Source organism: Sinocyclocheilus rhinocerous, unplaced genomic scaffold (assembly GCF_001515625.1).
Source record: "Sinocyclocheilus rhinocerous isolate Xijiao unplaced genomic scaffold, SAMN03320098_v1.1 scaffold1716, whole genome shotgun sequence".
In the NCBI taxonomy this organism is placed as follows: Eukaryota; Metazoa; Chordata; class Actinopteri; order Cypriniformes; family Cyprinidae; genus Sinocyclocheilus; species Sinocyclocheilus rhinocerous.
Window position 1 is genome coordinate 1,128 of NW_015657977.1, and position 15,097 is coordinate 16,224.

The following is a 15,097-nucleotide window of genomic DNA, read 5'->3' on the forward strand; positions in this document are numbered from 1 at the left end:
TACTACTGCAGCATAGTTTTTATTATTATGTTTCTTACATTGTATGTATGTATGTATGTGTGTATAGTTTGTGTATGTGTGTGTATAGTTTTGCATTGTCTTGGCATTCATTGTGGACAGCAAAGTAAGAATTTCATTGCTCAGGGAAACTTGTTTCCTCACTGGCCTCACTGGGCATATGACAATAAACGCTTTGAATCCTTATATGATCATTGCATCCAGTGACTGAATTCTTTTTCTGAATGCAATATGAATGATTCATTAAAATTAGAAACACACTGCAAAATTGTATTGACACAATCATTTGCTTTTTAAAAGTTTGAAACTTATTTATTTACTTCTGTGGGGAGAATAACATGGCTTGAAGAATGACATTTTTTGTATTTTAGTATGTTGTTCAGTATATTATATTAAGTGTTCATAATGTGAATTAAAGTGCACAATAATGAATTAGTTTGTAACATTTCTTTAGGCAAGTTGAGTCTAAAGTTTTGACTTAATCGCTAAGATTATATTAATCAAAGTTGTTTATAAATGTCATTTAAGAACACAAAACACTCACATTTTCCTTTAATTGATGATGACTCAATGATTTTCACCTGTGATATGATGTGTAAGTAAGTTAACAAGTCCAGGCAACGATTATGCTTGATGCTAGAGAGGTGGAACCAAGCTTATCTAACTACTATACATAAAGGAAACGATCAAGGATCAGCTTTAAGGATCTGAAGGTTTTTGAATATGGGGTTGAGGTACATTTGTTTTGGATTGGTGTTTATTCTTGCATTTTGCTTGTCTGAAGCACAATGGCAAAGAAGATCAACACCTAATCAGTCCTCAGTTCCTAAACGGTTTGAAAACAGGATCCCTCAGGTTCCCCAGAGATTTGACCCCAGTAATCCTGTATTTGCACGCCAAAGATTTTCTGCTCCGTTTCCTGTCCAGACACCAGCCAGGAGTGACATTGGAAAGCCTTCTCAAGATCTTTTGGGTGTTCAGACAAAAGCATTGGTACGGTTTGAGATATATATATATATATATATATTTTTTTTTTTTACACTGCAATTAATGTTCTTGTAATCTTTTTCTATTTAGGTGACTGAAAATGAGCTTGTCTATACGTTCTCCATCATCTACACCCCAAAACAGGCTTCATATGGTGGTCCTATTGTCAGAAACAGTGGTGCAGTAGTTGGTATTGAGTGTCATTATCCAAGGTAATCGCTGAATTCATTCAGGGTTACTGGATGTGCTAATATTATATGCACTGTAAAAAGTGACTGCCTGTCTCTTTTATAGAGCGCATAATGTGAGTAGCGATGCTTTAATGCCCACTTGGATCCCATATGCCACTACTCTAGTTGCAGAAGAATTTTTGGTCTTCTCCCTCAGGCTCATGACTGGTTGGTATAATGTACGTGTTTGTATGCCAGTGCTTGTGAACCTGGGATAAATTTCTTTCTTTGCAGATGACTGGAGATTTGAGCGACCTGCTAACCAGTACTATTTGGGAGATTTCATTAATATTGAAGCTTCAGTGAGGCCAAATAACCATGTTCCTCTTTGTGTTTTTGTGGACCGCTGTGTGGCTACTTCAGTCCCTGATACAAGTGCTATCCCCAGATACTCATTTATTGAGAACAATGGGTAAGACAAGGTCCTTCAAGTACTGTTCACTTGTGGTGTCCTGTAAGGTCTGACGGTTTTTATTTCCCTCCACACACATTCTAGGTGCCTAGTTGATGCCAAGCTCACAGGCTCCAGATCTCGATTCATGCCCCGGACACAATTTGACAAGCTTCAGTTTCAGATGGAGGCATTCAAATTCCAAAAAGAGATTAGTGGATTTGTATGTATGTGGATTAGCTGTTTGGGTGCATATTTGGATGGAGTATACAAGTAAACTTTCTCTTTTGTAGGTCTATATCACTTGTGTTCTCAAGGTGGCTGCAGCATCCACCCCTACTAATGTTGAGCAGAAAGCTTGCTCCTTCTCTGCTAATCGGTATGTTGCCACTGAATTGAAGTACCCCAATAACAGTGTGAGTATCTAATGCTTGGTTTATTTGACAGGTGGGTGTCTGCCGATGAGGATGATCAGGTGTGTGGCTGCTGTGACGCAACCTGTGGCATTAGGAGTGGAAGTGATCCGCTTCTTGAAGGCACGTGATTAAATTTTTCAAGGGGGAATGTGTAGACTGTATGGTTGCATACTGTAAGGCATTTCCCGAACTTCACACCATTATATGAGAGTCGTAAAAAGCTGAACCATGGCCAGCCAGGCGGCAACTTTCTCCAATGAGTTCCTGTCTCGCTCTGCTTATCTTTACAAAGAAAACACGGAGCTAATGATTTGCCAGGCCACCACAATTCTCTGCTCTGTAAATTCTTAAGGTGAATTTACATCACTCGTGAAAACGAGGTAGAACTATGAAACTCAGTCAACTTGCAGTCTAGGAAACTGTACATGTGTGTGCGTGTTTTAGTTAGTTTTATGTAATCTAGGATAGCCAATAAAATTCACGTTTCATTTATAAATAATCAATTGTCTGGTGTCATATAATTTCAAGGTTAAAACTTTGCCAAGATCAACGTTACCTCTCTCTTAAGAGCTGACAAATTATCATAATTGTGTTAACCCATGGCCAGGGAGAACATAAAATACATATTCAATTGGTAATATACACTGACATTAACTTCTCGCTGGCCGAGTAGCTGATAGAGTGTAAACCATTTAAATTCAGAATCAGTTTTGATCAGGTGGACCTCGAATTCTCAGATCGAGTTCTTTCAAAACCTGAGCTAGAAATAAACCTGAATGAATTAATAATAATTAATTCCCTACAGTTAAAATTAAGTAATCAAAGTCATTACAATACTTTTGTAGTGTTTTCACCATTTCTTTTCTGCAGATCTGCGATGGAACCAAGCATTTGTTGGACCCATCAGAGTCAAGGACAGTTTTGGTCCAGTGTAATTTCACTGCACAATGGCAAAATAAATCCTATTTATCATACTGTGAGTTTATCTGCAACTTTAGTCTGTGGTGGGCAAGTTTCAGGGCTAATGACTTGAGTTGCTTTTAGGTGCTCAGAAGCATGTGATGTGAGCAGTCTTTAACCCCCATAGTGTAGTGCAGGGATCTCCAACCCTGCTCCTGGAGAGCTACCATCCTGCAGACTACGGTTCAACAAACCTGCCTATAAGCCCTGGTTAGCTGCTTCTGGTGTTTCATTGGGGTTGGAGCTGGAACCTGCAAGATGAAATATCTCTCTGGGAGCAGGGTTGGAGACCCCTGGTGTAGACTCCTCTAGATCAGAGGCATTTAAATTAAGCCTCAATGAGGTCCAGTCACTAACTTTCCAGCCCAGATCTGAACAACTTTAAGCCTGATGTGCCAAATTTTTCCAAAACAAAATTGCAGCTACAGTCAATCTTATTTACACACTGAATTGGCCCAACTCATCTGTTTAACAATCTATAGAGGATTACATACAGACACATGCTAATGTTGTGCAGGCCAAACAAAGGTGGTTTTGAGCCATATTAAGAACCAAAACAAAAAGCTGTAATCTTTCATTATTTATATATGCATATTTCCCAGCTGCAATGCTGGTATCTTCCCACCAGGTGGTGGATGCTTAGTTTTTTCCCTATTGTATTACTTCACTGAATGTTACACTAAAATTGTCAGTACCACCTCCCTTTGCCATGAAAGGTGACTCCTGAACATCTGTTTCCAATAAGTCACCACCAATGAGGTCTTCATGTTCCCATCACTCTCCTTATACCAAAGATTTGTTAGTTTGCTCTTTAATTTTAAAATTTTTTAGTAACAAATTAGTATGACATGATCTAAATCTACTAGTATTTTTAGTGTTTCATGTTCTTCTATGACTTCAGAAGACTTTGAATGTTGCACATGAGTTGCACGGCCTGATTAACAAGGCTTTAATGGCGTTTCCTGTCATTTTTGAAGGTTGACAGCCCTTGAACTGTCACTGTATGAAAAAAAAAAATAAAAAAAAATAACAAGATTATGCACGATTCTGCAAATTTTCCTTAAATGCTGCAAAGAAAAGAAATCCATAGAGGTCTGGAAAGACATGACGGTGTGAATTACTAATCCTTCAATATCAAGTTGTACAGACTGTCAGTCAAAGCTAAATCATTTTTTACATTACGATGGCCAAAAATGTTTAATTGCCTTTTACTTACCTCATATATTAGTCACTAACGATTGGATAAAGACTACGGGAAAGAAAAAGGCGAAATCCGGCTATTTCTCGCAAAAGTCTCATCCGAAAATAAACGGAAATTCTGAGGTGGGAGGAGAGCGCGAGGAGCTGCGTCCAATCGCGTGCGACATCCTGCTGAATAAAAAAAATAAAAAAACGTCCGTTAAAAAGCGTGAGGTGGGGGAAAGCACGTCAAGCTCTCTAGACGGCTCGAATGATCTCAGCGTGTGCTGGTACATTTCATTTAGCTCAATCGGAGAAGTCAATAGTTTAGACCAGCGGAGGAATCGAATGAGATTTCAACCGACTGGCGCACAGTGAGTGGACCGGACCGGGCAGCAGATCTCTCACCCCTTTTCTCTTCAGCAGACTGATAAGGAGACCTAGATGGTGAGTTTCTCCGCTTTGATTCAGCTGCAGCCAGTGAACCCAACGACCCCCTCGCCGTCTATTGTGGTGAGGTGTAGAGTCCGCTAGCTAGAGAGCTATCAAGAGCTAACTGTGGGATACTGGGCTGAAATTTACTGCTAATGCAGTAATCCATCAATTCAGATTATTTGCTTATTCTAGAGATGTATTTATGGGAGCGTTGAGATTGGATACAGAAGATGAATACTAATCAGACCTGTGTTGTGGGAGGCTAACGTTAGGTCTCCGGGTCCAAAGCTGTCATGTGTCTTCTTGAAGATGCGTGTTTCCAGATGAATTAAGACCGAAAAGGCACGAACGTCCGAAAACAAAGCCTTTAGGTATTGACACCTGTTTTTTGTCGACCCAGTTTAGTTCACGGTAAGATGGACCGGTTCTTTCGAGTCGGTCGTAAACTTACTCGGGGTTTGTATGATTTTGTAACCAGAGATTTATTGTACTTCCTCGCATTGTTACCGTGCATTTTTGCTGTTATATGATGCTTGATTACATAAAATTGCGTAGCCCAGCCTGTCTGTCTCTAATGCATCTTTTCTCCTCTCTGTTCGCTTCTACATTTCTTCATTTGGCAGACACGCTCATTCAAAGTGATTTGTAGTGTATTCAGGTTTCACATTCTGTTTGTTTCTTTGTGTGACATTATTAATTGAGATGTTGACATTAATTACTCAACCCAAATTTACCCTAAACTGTAGCCTACTTTCATAGACGAACATCCTTTCTTTTGTCATTCTATCATGGAAAGCAGTGACTAGTACTAAGCACAGATTTTATGTGGAAATGTATGTAAATGTTTTTGATGTACACCAGTGAATCTCAACCTAATGTTGTCATGGTAACATGTTTGTTTAACTCCTGCCCAGCATCAGCTGGCCGAAAACATATATGCTCACAATAATAATGGGAACAAATGTATGTTGACCAGTTTTAGATGATTATCATTTTGGTAATACAAGCAATGTCACACTTGCATTCATGCTGTTGTACTTAATATCAGTATAACAGTGATTCTGTTGTAGACCTGAAACTGCTGGAAATCACAGTCGTGGTGGTCTTCATTATTACTACATGAATGCAAGTTCTAATAGCCTGAATAATGACAGTTAATTTGTACATTTGTTCTCATAGTTCTAAAAGTACAAGTAAGGTTTCCATGTTCCTGGTTTGGAATAGCGTATGTGTGGACTTTAGTGACAGGGATTTTCTCACTTCCCACACACTGAGAAAAAAAAAATGCAAAAAGCTCATTTGTGAGAGAAAATGTGGATGCTTTGACTTCCACTTTGAAAAACTCGCCCCACTTCCATTCTGCATACTCCAGACTAGAGTGAAACGTCCCAGTTTAACAGTAAATATCACTACTGAATCAAATTTGAGGAACCAACTAACTGTTGGATAATGATAATGAACCAATAAAGCTTAAATATGTGTATCTTTACAGCTTCCATTTCTTTTGGACTGTTGGTTGCTGTCATTAGTGATAGTGGCACTTGGTTTTGTGGTTAGGGATCACCATCTGGCAGTGGACTGTCTAATCAAACATATGTACGTTCTCAGTTAAATTGGCTCCATTGGGCATTCAGCAGCACAAGGAAAATGCCTGTTTCAGCAAATGATGTGCTTGAGAGATTGCGAATGCTTAAAGGGGTCATATGATGCGATTTCAAGTTTTCCTTTCTCTTTGGAGTGTTACAAGCTGATTGTGCATAGATAAGATCCCTGAAGTAGCAAAGACTAAAGTCTCAAAACCAAAGAGATATTCTTTATCAAAGTTAAGCCCCCCTAAAACGGCTCGTTCTAACACACCCCACATATCTACGAGTGAACTGCCTGTCAGAAATCATAGCACGTCAGTTGTCTTAACCGCGGCTTGTGTACTGCATCATCTCTGTGTCTGTCACGCGACTCTGTTGCCCTTTCGGGCTTGAACTGATGGTAAAACTAACAACATTATTAACTGTCTTGATATTTTCTTTGAAAGATTGAAGCTGCGATTATGGTAAGGGTTACATTTCCGACGCGTGCTTGTGGTGTTCGGCCAATCACAATGCCCTGGGTCAGCTGGCCAATCAGAGCAGACTGTGCTTGTCGGAAGGAGGGACTTTGTAGAAAACGAAGCGTTTGAGAGAGGCGGGGCATAGAGGACCTACAATAATGTACAGTATTTGAAAAATAATGTGTTTTTTGAACATTAAAGCATGTCAACATATTCTGTTACACCAAATACACAAAATAATGATCTTTAAAAAAGCATCATATGACCCCTTTAAGAAAATGAGACAAATAAACTTAAATGTGATCTCTTTCGGAGTGTTGCTTTTTAATGATGCCTTCTTTAATTAGAGGTGTCAATCTCTTGCTTGAGTTAAGAGTAGACTGCAGAGGCCCTCAGGGTTTTTGGATGAAACTAAGCCCTGAAGATTGCAGATCATTCATGTGGAGATGACAGCCTGCGGCGTCAACTGTCTAGTTGTCAGAAACAAACGTGGAGGCATGCTATTCCAGGTGTTTCAAAACGTTGTAACTTGCAAGAACATTAAAATATTTTTGTGAGAGGCCGCAAGAAAATATCCATAGTGGAATTTTTTTCCCCCAAAAAATCTCATTCATAAAAATATCAGATGATTTAATCATGGGCATCTAGGTGTGTCTATCCATTCAAGTCTACCATCAAATGCAGTGTTTTCTTTTGTACAGTGTTTTTGCATGCTGTGCATCAGTAATTGTTCATGTTTGAGCTGAATGTCACACACTGAGGTTCTAGTCCATGGTCTACTCTTATGACGCTTTTCCACAGCGTGGTACGACTCTGCTCGGTTTGCGTTTCCACTACAGATTAGTACTGCTTTAGAGTGGGCGGGATTATTCACATGTCGTTATAGTTGCGCCGCCTCTACTGCCGCAACTCCAGAAAAACTTTTTCATTCCGTGTCGCCCCATCAAGCTCTCGCAGGATCCGCTCCTCTGCTATCAAGGAGAGGAACAACTGTACTTCCTCAACAGACCACGAAACAGTCATTTTTTTGGCATTTTTTGGTTGTTAAAAAAAGGTGCGCTTGTTCAAAACAGTTGTGTTCGATCCTTCGCTGGCTGTGCTGATTTAAATCTAGCGGTTCTGTTGTGTTTGTGTCGCAAGTTCAGTGACGCAGGTAGTGACGATTCTCTCCGGCCAATCAGTGATCAGCAGAGTTTACACGTCACGTTTTGGTAACTGTATGGTTCACTTGGAACCTCAACCGAGTTGGTACTAAAAAAAAGTACCAGGTACTGTACCCAGTGGAAAAACCCCCAAAAGTGAACCGTACTGAACCGTACCATGCAGTGGAAAAGGGCCATTAGTCTCTTGACTATTCTTAGATCTCCATACTAATGAAATTATGCCAACAAGGACTCTGGGACAGCCTCTGCAGAGTGATAATGGAACCCTTTTTTTCCTCGCAAAAAATGTCTCCTTATATGGAGAAAGAGAAGAAATTAGGCTTGCTCCATAGGCCTAAATAAAACTTTCCACTGAGTGACTAGCTGTAGTCGATGTAGTGGTTATCTGTGGTGTCCCAGCAATACGTCTATGACTTCAATATTGGTTCATGTATGTATTTGTGAAATTTGTAAAATGTATTTTTTATTATGTTAATGCAGGTATTTTAGTGTCCGTTATCGCTATATGTTTGGCCTGTCAAGCCCTTACTGGCATTGAGTTTGACGCAACATGAGACACGTTAGACACTTCTAGGGCTCTTCTGTAACACATTTTTTTTTCCTTTGGTAAAATGGCTTTCCTATTCTGAAAATGAGTGTGTGAAATGTCCTGTGAAAGGACAAAAGACGAGAGGTTTGCCACCCCTCCATGTTTGTCAAATTTCATTGAACAGAGCAATGTCTCTTGGCAATTCTGATTGCTGTAGATGCTGATGGCTGTGTTTTGTTTAGTATCACAAAGTGCCTAGATCAAGTTTCGAACTCTGTCTGAACATGTTTGAAAGGCTTCAAAAAAGGGATGTGTCTTAGCAGTACCGTTTTAAGTAAAGTTCCAGTGTTTTTCTGCTCATTTTCTGAAAGTGTTTTGTGAAGTGTAGCAAACATAAACTAAGTCAACGGAAAATGAGGTGGGAGGCGTGTTTGAAAACAATCATTATTTTTGCAGTTGTGTTCTAGTGGCGCCACTTCAGCTTTAACCGGTGAAATTGTACACCGTGCACTTTCTCTTGGTCAAAGGTGTACTGTGGTGTCAAATTAAACATTAGACTGTTTCTCTTCAGCCCTAACCACAAGCCTTCTCTTTAAAACATACTGTACAGGCGTTTTCAGATTTTTTTTTCTGCCTCAAAACATTTAAAGATTCACATCCGTGTGTAGACTCCAGCATCCGTTTCTGTCTGCAGCTCAACTCATTGGCGTTTTCTGTACCCTAATGCAACTACTTTCACACTCCGACACAGGGTTTTTCTGCTCTCAGCAAGTGTTCAGTCAGCTCTGACTTATGAAAATGAGAACTACAGTGGTTGTAGAAGCAGTTAAAGCCCAGGAAATAGGCCTAACGATGGTACAAAACATGAGGTAGAAATTTGACTAAGCCAAACTGAAGCCTTCACAACCCTCTACGAACACCTTGGCAATTGAATCGCCATTGGCTAATAAATTTTTTTTGTTTATTCGCCGGACTGAGATATATATATATATAAACAAAGCGACGGCGAGTCGTGCGCCTTCATAGAGTTTACAGTATGTTAAATACAGGTGCGTTGCACTTCCATTCAGATGAACTGAAAAACAGCCCAGATCGCTTGACGGAGAGTGAAACTGATGCGCTCAGTCAGAGAGTGTTCGGCGAGTGAAAATATATCTGAGCTAAACTTATACTTAGCGTCCAACTCACACTGGCGAGTAAAATCTGAGAATTTATTAGCAATTGGCTAATATTAGACATCATTTAGTCGCCCAGAGTGAAGATTTAGTCGCATATGCGAGTGATTTACTCGCAATGTAGAGGGTTGCTTCATTTAAAACAAATGCAACATGTCATACATCTATAGATTCAAGAGTAATTGGCAGGCAAAGGCTTTGAGTATTTGCTTTGTATCTCATGTGAGTTATCTACCTAAACTGAAAGTAATGCATTTGTAACGAATCAGTCCACTGAAGGCAAGTGTAGTGAAGAACCCAAGTGCAGTTTATTTACAGGTGAAATCCAAACATAATCCGAGACTTGACATGAACAGACTTGAATAGAACAGACTTGACAAGGCATAAACAGACTAGACTCACCAACAGCGGGTTACAACATCAATACACGACGAGAGACAAAGGCAACATGATGGCTACTTATTGCAAACAAGAGGGTCACATGAAAAGAACAAACCAATGGGAAACAAGATACATGACTAAGACAACCAATCAGAACATGACACAATGAACAAGAGAACCAATGGCAAGAATACAAGAGGGCAAGGGAAGCATGACACAAACTACAAAATAAAAGACATGAAAACATGAAGAAACACAACCCAAAACACCACAACCCCACATTACATATCCCCCCCTCTAAGGGCGGCTCCAGACGCCCAAACAAACACAACCAAAACCCAACAAGTCCAGGAGGGTGGTGGAGTGGAGGCGGAACTGGGGGAGGGACGGAGGGCCAGGCCCATGAAGCGGAAAAGGCAGAGCAGGGAGCCATGGCGGAGCAGGCAGAGTGGGGGGCCATGGCGGAGCAGGCAGAGCGGGGGGCCATGGCGGAGCAGGCAGAGCGGGCGGCCATGGTGGTGCAGGCAGAGCAGGACGGCCGGGTGATGACGGCAGAGCAGGAAGCCATGGCGGAGCAGATACATGGACAGACCACTTGATTGTGATAGAACAAGCAGAGAGTTCTTGAATGGCCTCCTTGGCCATGGCAGGACAGACAGTGAGTTCATGAACGGCCCGAGTCCAAAAAAGTCCTGAACAAAATCCTCAATAGGCCTGCTACCTTGACGAAGGCAGAGGAGGCGTGAAACTGCTGGGTTCATTGTGGTGGTCGTGTATTCTGTAACGAATCAGTCCACTGAAGGCAAGTGTAGTGAAGAACCCAAGTGCAGTTTATTTACAGGTGAAATCAAAACATAATCCGAGACTTGACTTGACTAGAACAGACTTGACGAGGCATAAACAGACTAGACTCACCAACAGCAGGTTACAACATCAATACACGACGAGAGACAAAGGCAACATGATGGCTACTTATAGCAAACAAGAGGGTCACATGACAAGAACAAACCAATGGGAAACAAGACACATGACTAAGACAACCAATCAGAACATGACACAATGAACAAGAGAACCAGTGACAAGAATACAAGAGGGCAACGGAAGCATGACCCAAACAGGGACCAACTACAAAATAAAAGACATGAAAACATGAACAAGAAACACAACCCAAAACACCACAACCCCACATTACAGCATTGCAGTGGAGAAATGCACAACATGACCGAATCTTTTGGAAAATTACTTATTGATAGGCACTAGTGGAGGAAGACTAACTCTAATTAATTAATTAATTAATTAATTAATTAATGTATGTGTTTTGGTGCCTGAAGGCTCATTTTGTTTTTCTAGTACAAGGAGATCAATCATAGCTTGACTTTTGCAAAAATGGGCCTTCCAGCATCTTTTAAAACATTGCTTCTCATTCATGGAGGCCAGCCAGACTCCCTCAGGGTTGCTCGAATGTCTTATCGGTGTTGCCAGGAATTTTGACAAAAGAGTTTTGTCTTCTAAATATGACTAATTTCTCTTGTTCTTTAGGAATTGTTATCTTGGCAAATTATGGCAAAAAGGACGTCAGCCAAACCATTCACTCCATGTTTAGGTTGCCCTGTTTTTACTTAGTATTCCAGAGGATCCATCCACAAGTGGTCGCCCAAATTAGATTGTCATTTATAGGGATGGAACGATTACCGGTTTCACGGTAAATCACGATAAAATGCCCTGACGGTTAGTATTATCGTTTAAAATTTAATTATCATCAAAACCGTATTTGATTATCGGGATTTTGAAAACTCGCGGTAAATCCTGTCCAGCCAGCATCAGTCTGACGCAGAAGCAGCATGCAATGTGGTTATTTTTTTTGTTTTTTACTAGGGATGCTCGATCGATCGGCCGGAGATCGGTATTGGCCGATAATCACATTTATGACTCGATCGTTAATCGCTACACTTGGCCGATCTCACGAACCGATCACAATTTGATGACGTCAACGCGTTGTCTGCGGCGTGTTACGGCTCCACAGGAACCTGAGCTGATCGCAGCTGCTCTAGTCAGTGCTTGTGTTTATACCGGCCAGCCGCGGCACGTTTCTGAAGCGGCTCTCCGCGCTGCTTTGTTAAAATAGTCTTTTGTGAGTTGGCACAGCATGGAGGACGGAACAAAACCTCGTCGGAGCCGTAAGGGGTAACGGTAACATAATACGCTGATCATGGGCTGCTTTTAAATGAACATTTATTTATAAAACAAAATATCTTCTTTGGCCATATTAGCCTACTCAATAGCATTAACAAAGGCTTTACTCCTTTCAAACTTTATCTGGAATGTCACGGTTTCTGTCACTGCAACTTCCCGATCAGGCGCCCACACACACACATACACACACACGAAATCGTCTGCCTCATGAAAATAAAATGTATTTTAAAAAATGTAGTTAATATTTGCATCATTTATGATTTATTTTATCCACCCTGGATAAAACCTACTTCCTACTGTCCCTACTTCGACCCACCCGCAAATAATCAGAATGCATTTTTTTATTACCCGAAACGGAAAATGCAAAGTCATTCTCTGCCAGCTGGAGGTGCTTTAAAGCAGGAGAAACAGAGGTTTCCCCAGTAACAGCTGTACACACAGCAGCGCTGAGCTCACAAACGCTACTTTATCAGGCATATAACATGCAAGATGAAATGAAAATGACATCGAAAATTTTCAAATTTTCACCTCGTTTTGATTTTTAAACGTGCAGTATGTGCTCATGTTTATTCAGCGAAGCCTTTTGGAAAACCGGTCAGTTTTTATATTGTGGCGAGCGCCACAAATAAATAAATGTATGGTAAACACATCCCACAGCCCAACCACCTGAGCCCCACTTCAGTCTACTCATCACCTTAACTTTAACTGCATTTGTAGCCGGTGCCATAGCCAGACTGATAAACAAGCACAGACCGGAAGTTAATTTCGGGCCAGGCGTGTGCGCCTGATTAAACTGTCTATATAAAGCTTGAAGCATCAGAATCGGTATCGACCGATCACCATGACAAGAAATCGGTACTCGGTATCGGCTGCAAAAATCCTGATCGGAGCATCCCTATCATTTACACCTAATGTTAACTGTCATCTATTAGGCATGTCACTGCATGTTGGCATGGCCGTGGGAACTAGGGGTGCTGAGGGTGCTGCAGCACCCCCCACGCAGGGCCGGGGCTGACATTTTCCTTGTGCCCCTCGATCATCCCCAAGATACTTCATTTTTTTGATAGTTTTGTGATTAATTATTTATTAAACTGACCAAAAATATAGCCTAGTGCAGTTGTATTTTACTTGCGCGCCTTGCAGCGCGCGTCCCTACTTCTCCCCCTCACACTCGCAGAATTTCATGTGAAATGTTCACGCAATATTACCGTAATTTTACATTCCATCCGAATACAAAACCATTCAAGTCCTCGTCCTTTATGAGCCATTTTCTCGCTTCTCAAGATGGTCCCCGGCAATCACATAAGCACAGCTCTTTAATTGTGCTCTAGTATCTGGTCAAACGCGCTCAAACCACTGTAGCCTAATGTAACTAAGCACATAATAAAATTTTAGGCAAGTAGGCTACCATATTATGACAAAAATATTTCAATGAGACTGAATTTGTATTTAACCTGATCACGTTTAATAAAAAGACATTTTAAGTTTAATTATAGCGCCGAATGTCCTCGATTATTCAAACAACGAACAAATTATACAGCTATAAGTTACAATCTATTTATTTTATTTATTTATTTCAGGTTTATTTGACAATGCACATCAACAATACATAAATGCACAATGTGCCAGAATTAGCCAGAAGGCTATTTTACATCTGCAGTCCCTGGACTGATGGTAAAATTATCACCCTAAAAATATAAAGAATTAATCAATACATAATACTTACATACTCTAAAATACATGTTACCATTCACACTAATTCCTAAAAACAAAACGTCCGCCTTAAAGTTATACTATACACATAACCAACACATCAATACCAGCTCACTCATACACACAATCCACTGTCAAACAAACTAAACAATATATCAATAATATCACAATATCAATATACAAACAAAAATAATGTAAGCATACAAACAAATAACAGTAACCCTAATCATTCAATCAGTCCTAAACCAAACAACCTCATTTACACATCAAATGCATAATCAGTGCTGTTGTCTGCAGTGTATTATGAATTAGTCTCTTATTTACATCGCATGTACATCTGCACTTTGTTGTTTCTGAGAGAATTCGCCAAAGTGCACTGACCAAAACTTTTGCTTATTAGCATTGATAATATTTAGTAAAATCCCCTTAAATAATAGAAATATGAAAGAAAATATTCTTGAACTAAAATCACAAAAGCTCAAATATATATTGGTTCGCATATAACTCTGTCTTCATGTTAATTTTGTTTTGAGTTTGGGCTGTTTAATAGGGATGCACCGAATGTTCGGCAACCGAAATTATTCGGCCGAAAATGGCAAAAAAAAAGCTATTTCGGTGTTCGGCCAAATAAGCGAAAAGACCGAATAAATTGTACCGAACAATGATATGACGCGATCAAATAGCAACCAGCGCAGAGTGAGAGGCGCGCACTCTTTATTATGCAGCACACACGTCAGCAGTGTGGAAGCATTTAAACTGTCGGAGAAAGACGCAAAAATCATTACAAGCACCGACTGCGAGAGACTGTTTAGGACTGCATCGCATGTCTTCAATGAGAAGAGGAAGGGGTGATTGTTGCTGGTTACTGTATGATGATTGAAATCGCGAAATGGCCTTAAACAATTAGTAAATAAACTGCAGAACATTATGTTTTCTAATATACGCGCGCATTGCATGTATTCTAACAGCACTGCACGAACTCACAGCAGATCTGTTTGTTAACCAGGGTTCAAAGACCAAAGCACAAGGAAAATCTGCGCTGATACAGTCGTATTCGTAATGAGACTCATTTATAAATCTGTTATCAACAAAAATAAGCATTGAGGTCTTCCTGCGCGTTTCCGCCAAAATAAAAGTTGAGAAAAAGCAAGAACTCATCAACATTCATAAATGTTAGTATTGTAACTTTACTGTTACAGTTTACTGTAAAAAGTAAGACAATAATAATGATAATAATCATTACAACAGCTCTGTTTTAAAGGGGTCATATGATGCGATTT

The 15,097-nt window shown here is 40.2% G+C and overlaps 2 protein-coding genes across 2 annotated transcripts in view; both read left to right on the forward strand.

The window, feature by feature from the left end:
* The first annotated feature begins 741 nt into the window (after positions 1–741).
* On the forward strand, positions 742–3,389 carry LOC107721958 (zona pellucida sperm-binding protein 3-like). Its single transcript, XM_016530185.1, has 9 exons — positions 742–752; positions 864–1,011; positions 1,096–1,217; positions 1,300–1,403; positions 1,470–1,647; positions 1,732–1,849; positions 1,920–2,005; positions 2,074–2,162; positions 2,913–3,389. Exons 1-9 carry the CDS (start codon positions 742–744, stop codon positions 2,975–2,977), a joined length of 921 nt encoding a protein of 306 aa, XP_016385671.1. The 3' UTR covers positions 2,978–3,389.
* A 949-nt stretch (positions 3,390–4,338) lies between these two features.
* The window catches only part of LOC107721965 (LIM domain-containing protein 2-like), an 18,785-nt gene continuing 8,026 nt past the window's right edge, over positions 4,339–15,097 (forward strand). Inside the window, exon 1 of the mRNA XM_016530194.1 lies at positions 4,339–4,628. Coding sequence (XP_016385680.1) covers positions 4,626–4,628 — 3 coding nt within the window. The 5' untranslated portion in view covers positions 4,339–4,625. The remainder of the gene's footprint in view (positions 4,629–15,097) is intronic.